Below are 22765 nucleotides of genomic sequence, written 5' to 3' on the forward strand. Positions count from 1 at the left end.
GCAGTGCCTAAGAAATGGCATGATCTAACTCCCAGTCTGCATGTAATAAAGGTTCCATTCAATCATGACAGATTTACTGAGTGTATTACAGTGGGTGGATACTGGGATTTTCATACTATCCACCAGGAAACAATCTACTTTTATGATAATACTTCTTGGCATTCTATCAGTGTCAAATATTTTTATTAACAAGATATGCATGCTGTACCAGTGCTAATCATTGCGCACATCTCATTTCTTTTTAAATATCTGACTTTAAACATTCTTATTTAAAAACACCTATACAAGGCATTAAACATCCATGGTCTACATTAAACCAACAAAATCTGAGAAACACAAGAATTTATAAAGCTAAGGAAAATAATGGTTCCACTTAAAATGGGGGTTTGTGGAGGGTTACTGCTACAGTGCTGAGCCAAGTTTGAAAAAGGAAGTCCATGACTGAAAGAGTCCCCAGTTTGCAAACAAGCTTGATTTGAAGGGATAGTGGTAACGGCTTCTCAAGCTTAACATGTTCAGCTTTGAAAAAGGGAGGCTGACAAGGGGGGTGAAGGAGAAGAAATCTAACTATAGTTAAAAATATCTAAAGGCAATAAAGACAGATCTAGGTTGGAGTGTGCTCACTCATTTGCCTGGGACTGCATTCGAAGCAAGATTAAAAAAGAGTTTCTTAAGAAAGGTTTTCAGCCCATTGTAGGCGGAACTTGAGAAACAAAACACTAATTTAGAGTGTGAGCACTTGGTAAAAACATGGCTTTTTATGGTTAGTCTGCCCTCTTTTCCCCATGCTTTGCTCTTTACTTGTAGTAATGTGTAGCATGGAAGACTGAGCTGTTCTCCTTTCTTCTTCGTTCTTGGATTTGTTATTTTTAGTACTCTCCTGTTCTGGAATAATTGCAACAGAAAATGGGCATTTGCCTCATGTATTTTAAACAGCTGCTATGGACAACTGTACATATCACAAAGCAGGGTCCTGAGGTGTGACAATATCATCTACATCTTACCCCTTAAGATTCAGCAGATACAATTCAGCAGTGCACAATCTCCTTTGATTCTGGGAATGAAAGACAGTAGTCCAGGTCAGATCTAAGATTGTGTCACTTTATCACTTTGCTGGCTAGTGTGGTTGTACATAGATCATCATCTACTGAGTGTGCTCACTTATGTCATTTTAGAGCGATATCACTATCATGGTTTGATTTCCGAATTCAAGGACAGAATTAGGGGCAGGCCTGAGGTGCCAGGCTTGCGTGGTGCAGGACTCGGGCTGCTTTTTTTGTTGTTAGCAACAAAAAGAAAAATAGAATATTTGAAGTAAAATGGTTCAGGTATTCTGTAGGTGGGATTCATTTTCCTCGAACCTCCTAGAATTTTGTCAGAAATGCCCTCATGGGCATTTAAAGGGCGCAGCATCGCTAGTCAGTCATTGAGATATAAGAACAAAGTAAAGTGAGAGCCCAGCTGTGATATTGTGCAATTGTGAAAGTATACTTGTGTTTTAAGACTTAAAGAGTGTAAGTAGCAACTAATGAAGAACATATTTAATGAGACACCAGAGATATCTACGGAACCGTTATCTACGCAACAATATAAAAGAAATACTGTTACTTATTTTGCCAATGAAAAAATGACATTGAATGCTATTTTATCGTTTGAAAATGCCATTGGCCGTCATGCTGGGTAGATGGGGGGAAAGCACTTGTTATATTGTTTAACATCAATATGTCAAAATCATAATAATTCATGTGAGATATGCCATGTCAGGTACTAGTTTGTAATATGCTAAGCAAAATGATAATACTTATGTTCATGTATGACATGTGAAATGGAAGTTATAGATATATTTGATATATCTGTATTTCAAATGCTGCTGTGAGTAACAACTCAGACAGGATGGCTGCAGGACAATAGCCTGCTTAATGGCCCATTGAAACATCCCCAGGTGCAAGGGGCCCAAGGGGAGAAGCCAGAGATATGCCTGATGAGGCACCAGGACTTTCCCATGTGATTCTGGACTACTTGGCCATGTGACTCTGGATTCCATTTTGGTTCCTGTGAAATTCCACAGGCAGCATACCTGATGAAGCACCAGGACTGGCCCATGTGACTCTGGACTCCATTTTAGTTCTTGTAACATTCCACAAGACAGTATGGCCAAGGCCAGAGGGTATATAAGGCCAAGCCACAGAAACCATTTTGTCTTTGTTCCTGTCCAGCTGCAGACAAACACGTACCTCTGGATCTATTCATTTTGCAACTGAACCGAAGGACTTAGACCCATCCAGGTACTGAATGTATACCAGAGGAACTGTACAGGCTTGCAACTCCACAATTCTTCTAGAAACCTGATATATATGGACTTTTAATCATGTGTATGTATCTGATTGCTCTAACCCTTTAACATTTCTCTTATGGTATATTTCTTTCTTTTTATAATAAACCTTTAGTTTTAGTTACTAAAGGATTGGCTGGCAGTATTTTAGGTAAGATCCACACCTATATTTATCTGGTACTGTGGCTGACCCCTTTGGGTCAGAGAGAACCTTTGAAGTAAAGAGCATAGAGTTTAAACTACTGGTCTCTTTACTGGACCTAGTGCTGTATTGGGAGCCATAAACTGAAATGCAGTAAAGGGGGCTGTGTGTATTTGTATACTGGCTTCTGTGGGGATTCAGAAGCGCAATTTGTGGCTGGTTGGGAAGCATGGCTTCAGTGCCACCCACCAATTTTATTAGCTTCAAATGAACTGAGTGGTTGAGAGAATCTGGGAGAATCTGCTCTCCGTTTGCAGCCTGCCCTGACCTTGGCATTATCAGTTGGCTACCCTGGGCACGGGATGGGTCACAGGCCCATCCTTGGATCTCTCTGACGCTGGATGTTAATCCTAGTCCTTTTGAACTGATGGACTAGGGTTAACATTCTAAGACTGTCACCTACTGTAACACTATTTAATACTGGCCCACCCAATCTTGGTGCACAGTTCTATTTCTCGATGTTAGTACATTTCAGTTATTCTTAAAATTAATAAGTTTCTATAAACTTATAGGAAATTATTTTTATTGGCTTATATATGTCATGAATGAATACAGAGTTACAGATCCTAGCATGTAAATTTATCATCTTATATGACAGGGATAAATCACGTATCAAAGTTGTCATACAGGCTAGAAATACAATAAAAAATAAGGTATTCAAAAGTTAAACAAATCAAAGGGGGGGGGGGGGTAAGGGAGGGGACGGACACCAAAGACACTCCTCTGGCTGGGGCACTATTTGGTCTAAGGCCAGTCCTGTCTGAATTACAATTAATTGCAACTTCTTATAATTAATTTTTTTTAAAAAACTTGTAAAAAGGAGGCCGATTCCCTACAGTTTTTAAAAAGTCCTGCTCACCAATATAAGGTATTTGGATGGGAGAACACCACAGAAAGACAAAAACTACTGCTGGAGTGGTGTTGGATTCAGCACTTAGCACTCTTCCCTTTCAGGGTGCATCTATATGGCAAGCAGAAACCCACAGCAGTGGATCACACAGGTAACACACTATGGCACTAAAATTAGCTGTGTAGATGTTCGGGCCCAGTCTGGAGCTCAGGCTCTGAAGCCTAGGTGGTACCTACCTTATAATGTTTAGCCTAATAGTTGAATCACTTGTTTGGGATATGGGAGATCCAGGCTCAATTTCCTCTTGTCTGCCATAGGGTGAGAAAAAGATCTAAACAGGCTCCCCCGTTCTCCCGCTTTGGCATAGAGAGAGGAGCTGAACCCAAGTCTCCCACATCCCAGACAGTGCTCCAACAACTGGGTTAAATGTTATTAAGTAGACACCACTACCACATTACCACCTCCTCCAACTGTTTTGTGTGGAGTGAGGCAGAAATCTTACTCATTCCCGTAAGAAGCAGCTTAGGCACCTAAGTCACCTGACTGCAGGTAGCAGGTTCCCGTCTGTAGATGTTAGAGATCGATTTTATTAGCTTCAAATGAACTGAGTGGTTGAGAGAAAATATCAGATCTGTAAGCATCGTCTCAGAAGAAATGCTACAATAGAGAAGCCTGCCAAGCTTCTGAACATTAAAGCATCTGTTCCAGAAATAACAGAGATAGAACTGCTAGAAAAGACTCAAGTAAAAAGGAGATCTCAATAGAAGGGTGCTCATGCAGGACTGCAGACTAAGGAAATGGATGAATCTTTGTTTGATTTGACTCTACAATCTGAATTTAAGACACTGGTGGAAGAATTTGATACAAATCAGAGTACTACACGATGAAAAATCAAGGGAAATTTCATGGTATGAGCACTCCGCTGGAGCTCAGGTGAATTTGCTTATTCCCACCACATCTGTGGCGGTTACCACAGACGAGGTGGTGGAACTACCTGAACAAGCAGAGGTAGAAGGCAACCAGTTAAACATGGGTACTACTCCTTGATTCTGTACTTCTGTGGAGACCAAAGATCCCCAAGTGATATCTTCTCACTGTGCTTGCCTTTTCTTACTATCTGACTTTGCAGACAGATGTAGATAGGACTTATTGTGGGTCATAGACATCATCAGATTGCTGGGACATCAGTTGTTTAAATAGGGACACAACCCACATGCTGTATATTGCAGTATTTGACTTTGTTTAGCCTAAAGAAAGGGGAGAGAAATGGGAAGAACACAGGGATTTTACTTGGAATTTTTTAGAGTTACCTATAAAATTTTGTTTGAGGTCATTCCCTTTCACCCTCTGCGAGCTGAGCCAACCAGAGCTCAGAGGGGAAGGTGATAAATATAGGAATCAGAGACAGCCTTGTGGCCTTAGCAGCTGATTGACACAGGAGTCTGCTCCGAGGGCTGGGTCTCAAGACCTTTGCTGCTTTGGATACAGGCTACAGACTTCTATTTTACCAGCAACTGAGGCCCTGTCAACCCAAGGACTGGAATGCCACTAGCTGTGTAGATCCCGAGACTGTTTCTTTGCTTTACAGGATTCTGAAGTCTTTGGAAAAGGACTGAGATGCTACCATTTTTCTCAAGTTCTGAAGAGTCCAGGTAACACATACTACACCTTATGTTTACACTATTAAAACTGAGAAAACCTCTCTAAAAGAGTTCAGCAAGGAATGTGTGAGTGTGTGCGCATGTGTTGAAGTATAAATTCATTGATCCCAAAGCCAGAAGGGACCACTGTGATCATCTAGTTGGACCTCCTGTATAATACAGGTCATAGAACTTCCCCAAAATAATTCCTGTTTGAACTAGACCACATCTTTTAGAAAAACATCCAATCTTGATTTTAAAACTACCAGTAAAAGGAGAATCTACTGGGACCTTTGGTAAGTTGTTCCAGTAATTAATTACCCTCACTATTATAGAAGTGTAAAATACTATGTTGGAACTAAATATTTAAATATATGTAATAGCAACAAAGTAGGGACATCTGTATAAAGAACACCAAGTACATTTATTGCCTAACTCCTCATTTAAGTTTTTCATAGAATTCCAAGTTCTATTCATAATGTTTTATACCAGAGATTCTCAAACAGTGGTCCATGGACCACTCTATTCAGGTGGTCCATGGAAAGGTTGCGGAACAATCGAGAATATCTGTACTTGGCCCTGAACTTGATTTATTTTTTCTGATGACAGAGATCAAGGCCGTTTTGACAAAGATGCCAGCGCTAAAGAAAAAGAAAATGTTATTTTATTTTTATTCACATTTAATCCAGAAGCAAAACGTGTATTTCTTTAAATTGATACCCTACTACACTACATACATAGTTTTAATTGGTCACATTTTTCAGCTGTATATGCGTGGCTATTCAGCTTACCTACCTATATTGTAATTATTGGTCATCATTGTCAGATGGAAAGTACCGACTGTACCAGAATCCAGTGCTTTTTCAAAAAATGGAACAGTTGGTAGGATAGTAGTCAACCCCCAAAAATGGATTTGTGGTTGAAAATGGGATATTTGAAAAAGAAAACAACAAATAATCAAACCAGTGATGGTGAGATCAACGAAAAGTTCAAAATGGAACGTAAGACTACAGCAACATACATCTGCAAAGGAAATTTTGAGTGCGGACCCATGTTTACCAGGAACCAGTATGAGTACAGGTAATGAAAATACACTGAAACGTCAAAAGACAGTAGGATTATATGACTCCAGCTATATTAATTTAGGCTTCACGTTGACTGGTAAACAAGATGAACCAAAGCCGCAATAGGTGTTATGCTGCAGTGCCGGCTAACGAAAGCTTGAAGCATGCTCATCTCCAGCATCATTTGGAGACAAATCATGCTGCTTTCAAAGATAAACCTCCTGTATTTTTTTTCAACGCAAACTGAATGAGTTGAAACAAGGGAACGTAACAACGTTTGCTCATGCAACAGCAAATGTAGAGGCCATGGAAGCTTCATATCGTGCAAACCTTCTAATTGCCAAAGCGAGGAAGACTCACATTATTGGGAAAGAACTTACTCTACCTGCAGCTAAAGAATTTGCATTTATAATGTATGGAGAGAAGATGACAAAGCAGTTAGATTGTGTGCCTCTTTCAAATGACACTGTCACACAGAATTGAAGATATGACAGCTAATGTTAAAGACATTCTTGTGAAACGTGTGAACAACAGTAGGTATTTTGCATTGCAATTGGATGAGAGGACTGATATTGCAAATCTTCTTGCATACATCAGGGAAAGTACTGAAAGATATTTTGTTTTGTCATTCTGTGCCAAGAAGAACAACTGCCAAACAACTTCCAGTTACTAGATGGATTTGTGAAGAAACACGATATTGACTGGCAACGTTGCATTGGAGTATGTACTGACGGTGCACGAGCAACGACGAGAGAACCCAGTGGGGTAATGGCTTGTATCTGCAAAGTGGCACCTAATGCCACATGGGTGCATTGTAGCATTCATCTAGAGGCAGTGGCTGCCAAGAAAATTCCAGTGGAAATTAAGGGTGTTTTGGACTCTGCTATGAAAACTGTTAATTTAATAAAAAGTAGACCTATGAATTCTCAAATTTTTAGTGTACTGTACGATTAAATGGGTAGCGCTCATGTACAACTTCTTCATACAGAAGTACAGTGGTCGTCAAGAGGCAAAGTACTTGTTAGTTTGAGCTATGTTCAGAAGTACAGCTATTTCTAACAGACCATCCATTCCAATTCACAAGTTGTTCTGAAGATTCATCCTGGCTCTCGCAATTGGCTTGCCTCTCCAATATATTCACTCGCCTAAATGAGTTGAACGCTGGGCTGCATGGAGTTTCAGTGACTGTATTGGATGTGCAAGACAAAAATCAATGCAATGATCAAAAAACTGGACTTGTTTGCTAGTCACGTAAAAAAGGATGATTTCACTACATTCTCTCTGAAAATGAACTGGTTCTTCACAAAAAAATAAAAAATGACATCGAAGAACATCTTGCTGCTCTTAAGCAACAGTTTAAAGGACTACTTTCCAGTAGAAGCTGAACCAAACAACTAGATATGTAATCCTTTCAAAACTGAAATCAGTGAGCTGCCCTCTGGTTTGTCCAATAAGGCACAAGAGTGCTTGCTGGAGCTTTCTTGCGACAAAACATTATGGTCAGAATTTAAAAGATATTCCCTAATTGAGTTTGGAATTCAAAGAACTGGAGAGTAACCAGAACTTGCAGACAAAGCAGTGCGTTTTCTGATGCCATTTGCTACTATGTACCTGTGTGAAACAGGATTTTCATCACTTACTGCCCTCAAGTCAAAATACAGAAGCAGGATCAATGCTGAACCTGACCTAAGGCTAACGCTGACAAACATTACACCCGACTTCCCTGACAATTGCTCAAAAAAAAACAGTTTAAAATGACTAAAATATGAGTTGTGTGCTTTTATTTGTAGAACAAAAAAAAGTTAATTATTCTTAAGGTTTTTTTTAATATAGCATTTTTATCCAAAGCGCTTTACAATAGTTAGCTAACGGTACAAACAACATTTGGAAAGATCATGAAGTGGCCTGCCGAGACCCTAAGCAATTTTCAAGTGATCCGTGAAAAAAAGAGTTTGAGAACCAGTTTTATATTATTTATAATGTTTGTGTGCATCAATGTTTGTTTATTAAGAAACTGTATGGTACTCACTTTTTGAAGCTGACTAGGATCTATTAACAGCTAATCATCTGGGTTTTACATGCAATAGCCCTGAGGTTTAACTGTGTAATGCTTTCTGAAAAGTCTTGAAAAGACAGAACTCTGTTAAACTGAAGTGCATGAAGAAAGGGAACATAACAGAGTTGTACATAATATTGCTTCAGCATTCTCCTAGCACATTACGCTTATACACCACAATCATCTATTAGCAAGGAGGCAACTGAACAACTGCCCCAGATTGACATCAACATATCTCTTGCTGATCCCCCAAAGCTAATTGAAACTGTGAAAGCAACTATCTGCTGTCAAATGGTAAAGCGCCTGAAGCACAGGCTACACCAGCAGACGTCTATAAGGCTTGCTCATGGCTTTCAAACTGACTGAATTTTTTTCCAGTCAATGTCAACTCAAGGAACTATACCCGCAGGAGTACAAAGATGCATCCATTGTTCATTTGTACAAGCTGAAAGGTAACAGATAATCCTGCAATAACTATCAGGGCATCCCCTTATTGTCAATAGCCGGCAAAATTCTCACCAAAATTCTGCTGAATTGCCTTGTGCAACACACTGAAGAAGCGCTCTTGCCTGAGAGTCACTGTGGCTTCAGGAAAGATCATGGGACCATAGACATGGTGTTTGCATCTCGTCAACTTCAGGAGAAATGCATGGAATACAACTCCAACTTCTACATGACTTTCATTGACCTGACAAAAGCATTTGATACAGTCAGTCAGTCGGAAGGGGCTTTGGAAGATATGGCAAAATTTGGTTGCCTGAAGAAATTCATCACAATGGTTCGGCAATTCCATCATGGTATGCTCGCTCATGTTCAAATGACTCACCATCATCCATAACCATTCCCAGTCACCAATGGAATAGAGCAGGGCTGTGTGTTGGCCACAACACTCTTCAGTATGATGTTTTCTGCCATGCTTACAGATGACTTTCGTGACTGACACCAGGATTGGCATCAGATACCAAACTGATAGCAAGCTCTACAATCTGAAAAGACTATAGGCAAAGACAAAGATACAGGAAGTGAATATTTGTGGTCTTCTGCTTGCTGATGACTGTTCCCTGAATGCCAAATCTGAATCTGACATACAGCGGAGCATGGACTATTTCTCTTCAGCTTGTGACAATTTTGGTCTCACAATCAACATCAGGATGATAGAACTGATGTATCAGTCTGAACCAGGAAGCCTTATGTAGAGCCTGCTATCACAGTGAGTGGCCAAACCCTCCAGCCAGTGGTCAAGTTCACCTGCCTCGGCAGTACACCGTCATGTGCAGTTCACATTGATGATGAAACCAACACCACAAGTGTCAAAGAAAGTGTGGCCTTTGGCAGACTATGTGCAAATGTGTGGGAGGGCAGAGACAAACAAAACTGAAGATCTACAAAGCCATCAAGTTGCCAACTTTGATGTATGCATGTGGAACCTGGATGGTGTACAGACGCCATGCTACGAAGCTGAATCACTTTCACATGGGCTGTCTGAGAAAATTGATGAGGATAAGATGGCAAGACAAGGTTACAGATATGAGGTTCTCATACGAGCAGATATTCCAAGCATCCATACTCAGTTGATAAAAATCACAGATGAGATGGGCAGACGATTCACCAGACTGTCAGATCAACAACTACCAAAGAAGATCTTTTATGGTGAGCTAAAGGAGGGACAGCATGCTAAGGGAGACCAGAAGAAATGTGTCAAAGACTCTCTTAAGTTATCCTTGGGGTGTTTCAACATTGACCCAGAGCTGCCCAGCCCTCTCAGCAGAGAATTCAGGGATCTCACCTCTTTGCACAGCCAAGGGGCCAAAGACACCCAGGTCGCTGCAAGATGCAGGAGAAGCTGTGGTTCTGGCCTGGCATAGCAGACACACCCCCAGCCAGGGCTATAAGGGAGGCCACCTCACTGCTGAACAGTTCCTGCCTGGGGACAGGCCCCACATTGCTGGCTGGTGAGGAAGCGGGGCCATGACAGCAAAGATGCAGAGGAATCCCTGAATGGCAGGAAGGCCGGTGACACCCGATCCCCCCAGGCACAAGGTAACGGGGGCGGGGGGAAAAGGGGAGGAGGACGTTGCACTCATACCTACTGTTCCTGATGGATTTTTCCCCCCCATTGATTTCACTGTCAGATGAAATGTACGTTTATTGACATCTATCAATATAAATCAAAGCCTGCCAAGCCTATTAATAAATCATCTAATCAGTGGATTGTATTTGATTGTTTTCCTTCCAATTACCTCACCCACTTCCTCCTCCAAATCTGTCTGTCTCCATTCTTCTTTCCGCCTCTCTCTTTCCCTAGTTCTTTTTCATTCCTCTCCATAGCCACCATTGGCAGTGTGGCCTTGTTGACACTGAGTATCAAAGACCTGGGTTCTAGTTCCAGCTCTTGCGCTGATTTGTACTACAACTTACATATCTTTGGCCACTTTATTTGTTTCCTTATTAGTAAAACAGTGATAATGCCTGTGCCCAGGTCCCTAACCAGAAGAGTCTGAAAACAAAGTTAGAAGCTATGGCATGTCCCGTGCCAATGGTAACTCTGAAAAAGATCTCTTTCTTGGCTTCCACCAATAGACAAATTTCTTTTTAGAAACAAGGCCAAGAAGCAGGATAGTTATTTGGGCTACCACATCCATATTTTTTTTACTTTTCTCAACATGCTAAAGTATGTCAGAGAAAATTAGGCATACTTAAATATGAATTTACAAGTGCGGGAGTGCAAGATGTAGCTTTTTGTGCTAACAAGGTTTGGGGGGTATTTGGACCATGGTAAGGAGTATATTTTTCCTGACTGACAGTGACATAAGAATACGTTTGACATCTAAAGATACTCCATTGTGAAAAAAGAACAACTTATTTACCAGATTTTTTTTTCAAATTTTGAATCACTATTTTGGTTTCACTTTCCCCTGCTCTTCTCATGTTATTTTTATTGAATTGAATATAATTTGTCAAGATTTACCCTGGAGATTGTGTGTTGTAATTTTTCTAGTCTGACACTGAATTTACAATACGTAATACTTAGTAAATCCTTATAAAAAGAAAAAAATGAAATGTTTTTAATTTTATAAAATAATTTGAAATACATACTTCTATGAACTCTATTCCTTCATCTGAGATTCAGGTATCTTCTGAATGTCCAGTTATATTTTGTCCTGTTATTGTATTTCAAGTTTCCTTTTAAAGCTTCCATTAAAAATAGCAGTAAAGTTTTTGAAAGATATGCTTATGTTTTTTATTAATGTTTTGTAAAGCTTTCTATGTGGTTTCAATTTATTAAACTGAAAGCCTGATTTAATTTAAATTTCTCACATTGATTTAAAAGAGTGCACCTAGCATACTCTTGAGAACAAAAAACCTGTTTCACTCACTTCAGTTTTTCAGCTAAATACAACTGAAAGAATTCCATGAAAAAATGATTAATCAAAAATATTCAGTAAAATGTACTGTTCAGTTCAGATTGACAGAAACACTCAGTATTGTGGTTCTCACTCCAAGCCTGTGCAAAGCAACATCCTTAATGAGCTTAAAGAGACTGATGTAGAGCCCTTCACACTCCAATGCAAGTTGCTGTCACGCTAGTTACAAGTGAAACGTGACAGGCAATTAGGAGAAGGCAGAGAAATTTATCAACAGCAACTAGATTCTCCCTGATAGCTTCTGAACTCAGCACTCTTAAGAAGTTTTGAATTCCTAAAATAATTTTCATACTGGGAAATACAACATTACATTTTTTTTCAAACATATTAAAGATTTTTTTTTTTTTAATTACTCAAACTTCTTGCATCAGAACAGTGTTGCCCAATGTGATTACTCTAAACTAATCTGGAGGCAATGAAGAAGAGCACTAAGGACAAGGTTAAATAAACTACCTGGATCCATCCCATCTCCTTTCCACCTCTCCAATGTAAACGTGATCTGGCTGGATGCCTTCTTCTTAAAAGCCACACGCTTTGTTCCTGCAGCTGCCCCAAAGCAGCCAGCTGCTGGAGCAGTTCACATGAAGACAGCTGTAGAGTGAGATGCCGGTTCAACAAATCAAATTTCTCTTCTCTTCGCTGTCATGGTAGTCAGGTTAATTATCAGAGTATGTTTGGCATGGATCCCAGGAATTCCCAAAGTATGCTACTTCCAAAGACCATACAATCTCTGATCAATGCAGGAAAAAGAAAAAGCCAAAAGATAAGACAGAACCCTCACCCACTTTTCACCAAAATATACTAGTAATAAAAAGGAAAACAGAATGTTGGCAGATAAAAGGAGAGCACATCACTCTCTCAGGGCATCAAGCATAGGAGTAAAGGATGAGGTGTCCTATCCACAAATGGGTTAGAAGTGCTCTAACAAATAAGATTTTATTTAGCTTCTTCATGGCACTTACCACCCTATAAAGCCACTCTAAAATAAATATTTCGCTATCACCTCATTTTACAATAAGAATTGAGGCAGGGGTAACTGACTTGCCCATAGTTACATAGGAAGCCTGTAGCAATATCAGGAACCGAAAAGACAGTTCTCAAGTTCCAGTCCGATGCTTGAACTGCAAAGCTATCCTTTCCCCTTCACTAAGAACTGCCCACTCCTGCTACCTCCTTTGGATTGATTTAGAAGTAGCAATTATTTATACCAATGTATTGCTCAGGGGCTCTTTTATCTAAGAAATCATAGCACCAAGTGTATTCATTAGTGGCATTGTTCTAAGTTTTCATGATGTGCTAGTGGCCCATTTTAACAACTAGTCACCATGCTTTGTTGTTATACAAGCTAAATTTAGCTGCCAGCAAACCATGTCCTAAATACAAAAAAAAAGCCCCTAAAGTTATATTACCACACTTTGCCACATCAAAAAGAGACTGATTTTCCAACAAAAGTAATGATAAAATTCATTATCCTCCAAAACTATGTATTTTTGAAGAAGCATCATATTTTTCACTAGTCATAATTATACTTAAATTGCTTGTTGTGTAACAGGTTCTTTTAGTCAATCTGCACCTGAAATATTAAAATTTAATGCAAATATTAATTCAAGGTTGTGTGCACACGCTCCCGGTTTTATCAGTGAAATTTTCCAGAAAACAAATATATCATATATTCAGTCTCAACTAAAACTATCAAGGCAAGAGGCTTTTTCGTAAATATGAGTAAAGTATTTATATAGATACTATATAATAAAGTTGTATATGCTGCAAAAAAGGTATACAATGAAAATAGCAATGGAAATTGTGCAGCTGGAATGTCAAATTTCACGTTTTGGAAGAACAAATGCAACACATTCTCAGGAAGAGGTATTGGGAGCTTCATAAGAATTTCAATGGAAATTGAGACCTACACACAGCACCACTATGCCAGTAGAGAAAAAGCAAAACTGAAGCTTACTAGTCAAGCTTCATTGTCCACACTGAATGATAGGTAGATAAACATAAATATGGTAGAAGAAATTAATATTTTTAAAAATTGTATTAATCATCTTTAAAAAAAAAAAAAAAAAAAAAAAAAAACCACCCAGATTTTACAAATAAAAATTAAATTATATCATCATAATATCCCTTTACCGTTACCAAGCCAAACTAATTTTACCACTGGGCTAGATAGATGAAAATTCATATATAATTCATTACAGTTAAATCTATTGAATCTCATTTTCATGACTGGTTTCTATTATTTCTGAGTTTCAAAATAGCAGCAACTTTAACAAAATAAAATTGATTATTAAATTTCATGCTATGACTGAAGTTTATGGCTTACATCATTTACATAAGTGTTGCACTAGTTGTGCTGAGTAGCAGCTGAACTCATACAACTGACAGAAGTTATATGGGTATCTTGGAGAATATAGGATACCGAAAACAAATTAAGTCTTGGTGAAGTCTAGATCCAGAGATATGCTAGCAGAAACTAGTGCTTGAATGACCAGTAATAGTGATTACCTTAAGCAATATTAATAACAACAAAAATTAACTCTCATATAGTGATTTTCATCAGCATTTTACAAAGAAGGTCAGTATCTATTTTACACCAGGAGATATTGAGTCATAAGAGCTGAAGTGCCTTGTCCAAGGTCACACAGCAGGCCAATAGGAGATCTGGAGACAGAATACAGTGTGCTGATTTCCAGTCCAGTGCTCTCTATCCATTAGGCAACACTACATTCCTTCTATTCACACCTCTATTTCAGAAGTACTAACATGCATCTTCACAGAGAATCTATGCCAGCAGTACTCTCCCTTTAGCACTATGATTTCCAGTGGGAATCTTTTCCTTCTATAGCAATTTATATACTTCTATAGCTGACAGAGGTTCCTCCACAAGAAGATCATTTTGGAGCATCTGCCAATGTGCAATTCGATGGATCCAGTGAACACAAACACTGCACATGCACTTACATGGCAGCAAACCATAGATCACTCAAGACCAAAAAAAATGTCCTTTGGCTGCTCTTCCTACCACACACAATCACATTAAAAACTGTATTATAAGCATCATCAGAAAGAATAGGATTTGAGATGTAAAACAGGTAAATGGGAGGACCTTAAAAGATTGAGAAGTCCCTTTCAAGCAAACTGAGGTTTATGATTGTGTTGTATATTAATAAAACCCTAGGACAAACAATTTTTAACCAGAATTTTCACAGTTCCTTGCAATCATTACAACAAGACACATCAGGTAAAGATGCAACAAATAACATACTGAAAAAAGTCCCTAACAATTACTCCAAAGAAGTCAAGTGATCATCATATGCACCAACATGTATTATGAACTTTTGTAAAAATGTAAGCAAAAATGTTAAACCATCACATCTTGTTCACATATTATAATAGGGTTGAATATTCCTTTGTTAAGCAAAGACTTGATTATAATTCCAATAGTTATAAAGAGTCACGACTTTCATAGTTTACATTATAAACAGTTGTGGAATTTTTCTAACATCAGGCCCAATTAAACACACTACACTAAAATAATAAATAATTAATCCTTAAATTAAGTCTGAAAAAAGAAAAATATTAACAGAAAACAAGTGTTACAGCTTTTCTACACTTGAAATGCTACAGCGGCACAGCTGCAGTATTGTAGTGCTTTACTGTAGACACTACCTACACTAATGGCAGGGGTTCTCCCATCAGTGTAGGTAATCCACCACCCTGAGAGGTGGTAGCTAAATCAACAGAACAATGCTTCCGTCAACCTAATGCTGTCTACATCAGAGGTTAGACTGGCTTAATTATGTTGGTCAGGATTGGAGAGTTTGAACACCCTTGAGCAACGTAACTGGGTCGACCTAACCTTATCGTTTAGATCAAGCTTTAGAAAGATGGCACTAACAGCTGGTCTCCAACAATGTCAATATTTTAATTTAGATTCTCTCTCTCTCTCTCTCTCTCTCTCTCACTCGCTCACACACACACGGACGAGGTGGGGGGATACAGTGGATTTGAGAAACTATAATTTTTTTTGTAGTCCAAGAAGTAATGCTACCACTACAAAACTTCAAGCAACATTCATGTACATGAGTAGCAAATCAGTCTTATGGTTTTCAAATACTTCCAAATTACATCACAGCAACTTAAAAAAAGTGGACTCTCCTACCTGGTTTTGGTCTATTTACTGTTTTCCTTCCAGCGGCCTTACATTCATTTTCTTCATTACACATTTCACTGGGTCTTATTTCTCCAAGAGATTCCACAGCCAGTGTAGAATTTATATTTAGGCCACATATACTAGAAAGAGCTCTTATTTGCCCAGAGCCACTCTGCTGTTTCTCTTCCTCCTACAGAAACAGAAATTCAGGATAGTGTTTTCACAGCCCTTCATGCAAAAGTGAAAAATATTTTTTTCTTTGAAAGATATATAGGCTTTTTTCCATATTGAAATGTATTACAGAAAATACCACATGAGACTTTACAAAAATATTACAATCTAAATTTCTCTTGTTGCAATTTTAAGACAATAAATTAGGTACTGCTTGCATCCAAACTTCAGTACCTCTCTGCAATTTTGAAGTTTGGCTATACAGGTCAGGATTAATCGTTTCTTTTCTATGGTAACTTTGCAAGTCACTCTGATCCAAATTGTGCCACCCTTTACTTACACTGAATAATCCCACAGATTTCAACAGTACCAACTGAAAAGAAATGTACTATTAAGGCAATAAGGAAAGAAAAACCAAGCCTTCTACTGTGTATAATTTGCATGAATATACACTGACAAATGCAAATAAATAAATGTACTTTTAATATAATGGCCATCCTCACAAGCAGCAACATCTGTTTATGAATTCTATTCAACAGAAGCCTTAAAATTAAAGATATAGTAAAATGATAACATACTAAACTTATTTCAATATCAGAGGCTTTGCTATCACGTAGCCACACTATGACCTGAACATCTTGATATTTTTGAATTACACATCTTCAAACAGGACCTCCTTTTCTGAAATGCTTTTGCCAGGACATTTGAAATAGTTTGCAGCCCACAGACTCTCACCAATCCAGTGACATATAGGCCAACCCTGCAAGCCATGCTTTGATTCCAATAAGACTTGTTTATATGCTGAATTCTGATGCTTTTTACTTGTATTGAGTAGCACTTTACTATTCCAATTTCACCATTCAAGTAAATCAGACTACTTGAGAAATAAGGTATAATTTAGCATAAATTAAGGTCAAAATCTGACCCATCAAGACTACTTGTGTGAACAAGACTATTTATGTGAGTAAGAACTATTTATTCCCAGCATATTTTAGTTCTGGTGCTGCATAGGAAAATATGTTTCCCCATCCCATGTTTCTTTTTACCTCAGTTAACTTCATTTCTGGGACCAGCAGTTCATTTTCTTTCTTCAGCCAGATTGTATTGTTTTTTCCTGGCGGTATAAACCTTGCCTTTTTGGCTGAATTCCCTAGACATTGACTTGGAGCGGCTGATCGTCTCATACTTACTTCTGCCAGTCTGAAAAACAGCAGATATAGAAGTTTTTTTGGTGGCTATAACCTTTAACTGAAGAAATATTTCAGCATATCACACACTACACACACTGCTTAAAAAATAAAGTATCACACAGTCTGTCTCTCAAATCATTTCCTATAGCCATTTTAATTCCCAGGTCTAACATACTCCATGTACAAAACTAACGTCAGATATTCAAACAAGACATGCAATTGTTGTACTTAAAAATAGAGGACAGGAAATAGTCCACTATATCTTTGCTAATCCACACTGTAGGACTCAGTCATGTACATCTCCATTTTCACCTGAGAAGTCAGTGATGCACTTCTCAAGAGCAAGAGTACTACAAGGATGAACAGTTTCGGAATTACTTTTCTACAAACCGTACATGGATGTTAGACTAATAAAGACAGAACAGAAATTCTTCTGATGCTGTTCACAGCTAATCTTGAAAATCCATTATTGTACGTGTATACACAGAGTATCAAATCTTCAAGATGCACATCCAAGATTAGAGTTCTGCCTCTAATAATCAGTGTAACTAGTTGTGTAAATTCCTCACATCAAGATGAAAAGAGGGCTGGGCATAGTCTCAGCTTTATATACAATGTTACAGTCAGGGCAATTACGATGTATCCTTTATTTCCAGTAGCACCCATGGTGCTCTAGTTCCTTTCCAAACATCAAATGTCATTGTCCATGAAGATAAACTCAGGACTATAATATACTCCAAGAAATCATTCGGATACAGTATACTTGCATCTATTGCAACAGAATTTGAAAAAGATAATGTGTTTTTACTATAAAAATATTATGTGGCAGTACACACTGCAAATACAATTTCAGCGAGGGACACAACATATGGAGTAAAGTTTCATTTAATTTTCTCAGATTCTTTAATAATTGGATTTCCAAGATTATTTGTTTTAATTATTTCATAAATATTGACCAAGAATAGAGTCATAGCTTAATAGGCCTTCATATAACACAAACATCTCTGTCCTTTTGATCAGGACACAGGCATAGTTTTGGTAGCCACTGTATATATCAGTAGCACAAATCTTTTTCTGCACTATTTTGCATTCTAGTGGCACAGCAACCTTTCTAAGAGCATTCAGACAAAAGCAATTAAGAGACTACCATTAAGAAAACGTTTTTTAAAAGATTAGATACAAAAACGCTTAGCATCAGTGACTATTCTATAATTGTGGTTTATCTAACTAGTCAGCCAGAGTGCGTGTGCATGTATGAAGCTGCTGGCAGATGGAGGAATTATCACCATTTGATTTCACCCTGGATGGTAGTCACTTTCAGTGTGGTTGTACTAGGAAGCGCTCTTATTTTAAGTGAGGTCTTTCCTTTTCCCTGATCATCTTCAAGATTTGCAAGCTTCTTCTTATGGCTCTGTTAATGCAGCCAGCAGCTATCTGTCTCGTACTTATAACAACAACTCAACCTGTTCCTTTGCTGCTGTTAAACTTAAGAACCTTTAACAGGTTCTCGTCAGTTATCTTTTTGCATCTGTAGAAAGATTTGGGTTTACTGCAGGCTTGTTTTTTAAATGTACTATATTTACAGCAATAAAAATGATACCAGGAAACTTTTTTGAAAGTTACAAGGGTTATACTTCACATACAATCTATGTTTTCTTGGGAGCAGTCTTCTTTTAAATTGTAAACTCTGGACAATGATGGTCTTTTCCAATGTATCTGTACAGCACCTAGGACATTTTGGCTGCTATTGTAACATACTACATTGTATTCAATGTATATAATGTATTATTGTTTACAATGTACATTGTAATAATGAGACAAAGCATAATGTTAAGGACACAGAGAAAAATATGAAAAGCAAGAGAATACTTTCACACAGTCTCACCTTTTCTCAGCTTACATATTACGAAACTTACATTTTACGAAAGCAATCAGCAAAAGAACACCCTACATGTACAAATGCATGATCTGTACACATATGTAACGTTCCAGGCCTGTTAGAAAAATTCCCATATTAGAATGGGTCCTTCTCCTCCAAATGACTGTCCAAAACAACTAACAAGAACTGTATTAACATCTGGATCTCTTTTGGGGAATTCTCAAAATACAAATTATCATAAGACTCTGGAGTGCTTAATAAAAGGAAGCCACTCATTTTTTCATCTCGATGTACAATAAGCAAATAATACTGAGATATTTTTGGGCAGGATCAGAGTACGTGTAGTTTCTCCAGTGTTTGTCTCAGAGATGGCTTGCCATGTCACTCATCTTCACAGGCATTCATTACCACTGTATTACAATTTTATATATCAGGTCTAACAGGTGTGTTGAAATGGAACATATATTTACAAAAGCCATAATCCAGTTGCATACCTCCAATTCAAGAAAAAATGTGAGTAGTCCCATTGCAAACAATCAGTTATACTATTCACAGGGGTAAAGTTAAGCATGTACCTAAGTGTTCATGAAAGATGGGCCTTAAATTTTGTACAAGAATAGCCCTTCACTGGGCAGTGAAATAGTATTTCTTTTTAATACCATGAAGGGAGCAAACACCACGTTCTAGAGACGTTTATATAGCACTCAGACAGCTGATGGATCACCTTTCCTACCCTAATAAAATTAGGTAATATAATTGTATGGGAATAATAATGAGGAGCTTCCAAAGTAGGTACAAAATACAATACAATTTGGATTGCACTGACCTAACCTGATCTGCCCACCTAATTGGCAGTAATTTCCACTATCATCTTGTGAAATTGTGCAAATTAATGTGGAAAGTTTGCACAAGATATGTATATTAGATGTCAAAAAGATATCCAAAAATACTTACTTTTAAGGCCATTGAAAAGGAGTAATCAGGTTCAGCAGTCTTAAAAGATTCTGACATAATAAATAAGGAGAATCTGAGATTTTGACAAATTTCACTTTATACCCCAAAACTTTACTAAAGGTTTTAATCAAAAGTAATAGGTATGGACTGTTCAGGAACAGAAACAAGTAGATCAAAAATATGAGATCAATTCCTTATCAATTCCTGAGAATTGATAGCAGCACTATTTCTTATAAACTGGTGCATTACTTTAATTACAATTTGTATGCAGGTATCTGGACACACACATTTACCTGGTCATGAATCACCTGCCTCAAAACAAAGAGCAGTTGAGCTTATTTCTGATAAGAAGGCAGAGCATGTCTAATTTTGCAGGGCAACTGGCTGGAAGAAAACTGGTCCGGGAGAGCACGTTAGAGAGGAGGGGTGACTGCCAATACTCTCACAGTAACCGGGCGTGCAGAGAACACGCTGTTTTTCGTTTTCCCGTCTTAACCCTCGCACTCCAGTCGCTGCATGAAGAGTGTTCAGGAGACCCGCAAGGTTAAACGTTGCCAAAAGGAATCTGGAAATGTCGCTTTATGACCAGCGGCGCACACACACCCTGATGCGCAGAGCAGGCATCGCCCTGCAGGGATGAGCGGCTGGGCTGGCAGATTAGCCAGGGGCAGCGCACAGCACCCTCTGCCAAGCCAGTAACGGGGACACAAGCACTCCTGGCCCCCAGGCACTCATTGCCAGGACCCTGGCTGGCGGGTCAGGTGAGATGTTCACTGGCACCCTGCGGGACGGCTGCACCCACCCCGGCTGAGCCCGCGCGGCCGGCCCGTGTGTTGGGGGGGGGGGAGTCCGTACAGCCCTCCACATCGAGGCGAAGCCGGGGGGAAGAGAACGGTCTCTGCCGCCTCCTCAGTCACTGCGCCCGCGCTCCCTCCCTCCTTCCTCCCTATTCCCCCCATCCCACTCACAGAGCTGGGCGGCGCTGAACTCAACCGTCCCGCGCCTCAACCACCGGCTCCCGTCAGCCACTTCACTTGCCACAAGGCGCACGCGCCCTTCCTTCCACAACTTTCGTCACGCCTCCGGCCGCCGTTCAAGCGCCCCTGTTTCGGGCTCCCACTAGCTGTCATGCACCCGCGCATGTCCATTTGCCTCTCCTTTAGAACGGGTGACTACCAGGCTCTACATTGCGCACGCGCACGCTTCCATCTACAGTATGGCCGGCCGGTCGGGTCTATCTCTGGTGTGACATGTAGCCGCCAAGCAAGAGCTGTCGCAAAAGTTACTGGTCCGCTCGCCGTTTGTGACAGTTGCGGCCGCCCCTTACTTGGAACGGAAGCCAAGCTAGGGAGTGGGCGTGGCGTGCTGGGATAGGTACTGGCAGAGGCTGAGGCGCCGCCGGGGCCGGGCTGGGGTGGGTCAGGGGTAACCCTGCGCGGGGTCTGTTCCCAAGGGCTGCGGGGTCCCTTCCCCGGCGGCTGCGCGGGGCAGGCCACGGGCGCGGTGTCCCCCGAGGCCAGCTAAAGAGATAAGGAGCCGGGAATGGTGGGGGAGGGGTGTTGGGCTCCTGAGGGGCTGGCCCGGTCTCCGTGCCAGGGGCCAGGGCAAGGTGAGTATCGGGTCGCCGGTGATTCTCTGGCAGCGGCCTGCGCGGGGTTCATTCATCGAGAAGTCGGAGTGGGGAAGAGCAGGGGTGTGACTCCGAGCTATAGATCTGCCAGCAGGGAAACTGGCAGCATCTGTGCGCCCATGTCCCACTCCCTGCCTTTCCTCCCCTTGGTAGACAGGTGCCTCTCTGCTCCTGGTCCATCAGTGTCTCGCCCACTTGCCCAAAACAGTAACTTCTAAAAGTAATTTATTTTAAATTACAAGAATCCGCATTTAAAGTGTAACCTCTTATTCTATGCAGTATCTTATAAGAGTTTGTTCCCTTTTGTATTGACATTCAGTTTGTGTAAATTGATCAAATGTTAGTAACACTTAGGAATCCTCTACTGTTACCTGCTTGTAACTATAGTTAATTGAAATGTTGTTAATTACACCTTGCTTCCAAGCTGGTTCTAAAACGAATAACAGCTAAAAAAGTATTGCAATAACATTGCTAACCAACATCTTTTCACACTTGTAAAAATGGTTTTCAGATAAACTTCAGCGGTAATTTTTTTTACATATTATTTTATTGTTTTTGATTGAATTGATCTGAACATAAGACTGGTAGTAACCCTTTGCTTTAATGTAGATTTTTAAAGGAATAATAAAGCTGTGACCTTGTAAACCCATGTTAACTTACTGACTTTGTCTCATAGCTCTGCACATGTCAATTGATTGTGTTGGAAACATTCATTTGGATATGTTTCAGAATCTCCTATTGGGAGCTCTGGGAACCTGCTACTAACATCACAAAAGTGTTGGATTCAAAAGCTGACTTTCAAAAAACATCTTCAAAAGGTAGTTGCAGTTGAAATAATGCACTCAAAAATACACTGATACCTCTCTGAGTTTTATTAAATAGAAAACCGAATAAAATTAAAGTAACTAAAAGGTAAAGTTTTTCTGGCCATAAATTTGAATTTAAATTCTTAATTTATTGTGCAATAATAAATGGGGGTGTAAACTCTCCATTCCATTGGACGTGTGTCATTAGCTCAAAAGTATACCATACCCATAATCAGCTTCAGAAGTGCCTTTGTTCAGAAATTTCACTTTTTACAATGACATCAGGAAGTGGGCACTTCCAATTATTTGTGCAGATAATAGAACACAAATGTACATAAGTAGTTTATTAACTCTTCCAGTGTTCTATCATTGTCTCTGCTTCAAAGATACTTATGCTCCAGCTGATGCCC

The 22765-nt window shown here is 39.4% G+C and overlaps 1 protein-coding gene across 4 annotated transcripts in view; it reads right to left on the reverse strand.

Moving 5' to 3' along the window:
• Nucleotides 1-21031, reverse strand: part of LOC137145614 (DNA repair and recombination protein RAD54B-like) — a 94469-nt gene extending 73438 nt beyond the window's left edge. Inside the window, exons 1-3 of one of the 4 annotated variants that reach the window (XM_067536496.1) lie at nt 20888-21031; nt 16943-17096; nt 15735-15915 (exon numbers count right to left, since the gene is read on the reverse strand). In XM_067536496.1, coding sequence (XP_067392597.1) covers nt 15735-15915; nt 16943-17080 — 319 coding nt within the window. In that variant the 5' untranslated portion in view covers nt 17081-17096; nt 20888-21031. Of the gene's footprint in view, nt 1-15734; nt 15916-16942; nt 17097-19002; nt 19077-20212; nt 20617-20887 lie in introns of those variants that run through there. The other 3 variants (XM_067536490.1, XM_067536482.1, XM_067536504.1) reach the window with 3 other exon arrangements.
• Nucleotides 21032-22765: the final 1734 nt, after the last annotated feature.

Source organism: Emydura macquarii, unplaced genomic scaffold (assembly GCF_026122565.2).
Source record: "Emydura macquarii macquarii isolate MOO-44397 ecotype Brisbane River unplaced genomic scaffold, CSIRO-AGI_Emac_v2 contig_383, whole genome shotgun sequence".
In the NCBI taxonomy this organism is placed as follows: domain Eukaryota; kingdom Metazoa; phylum Chordata; order Testudines; family Chelidae; genus Emydura; species Emydura macquarii.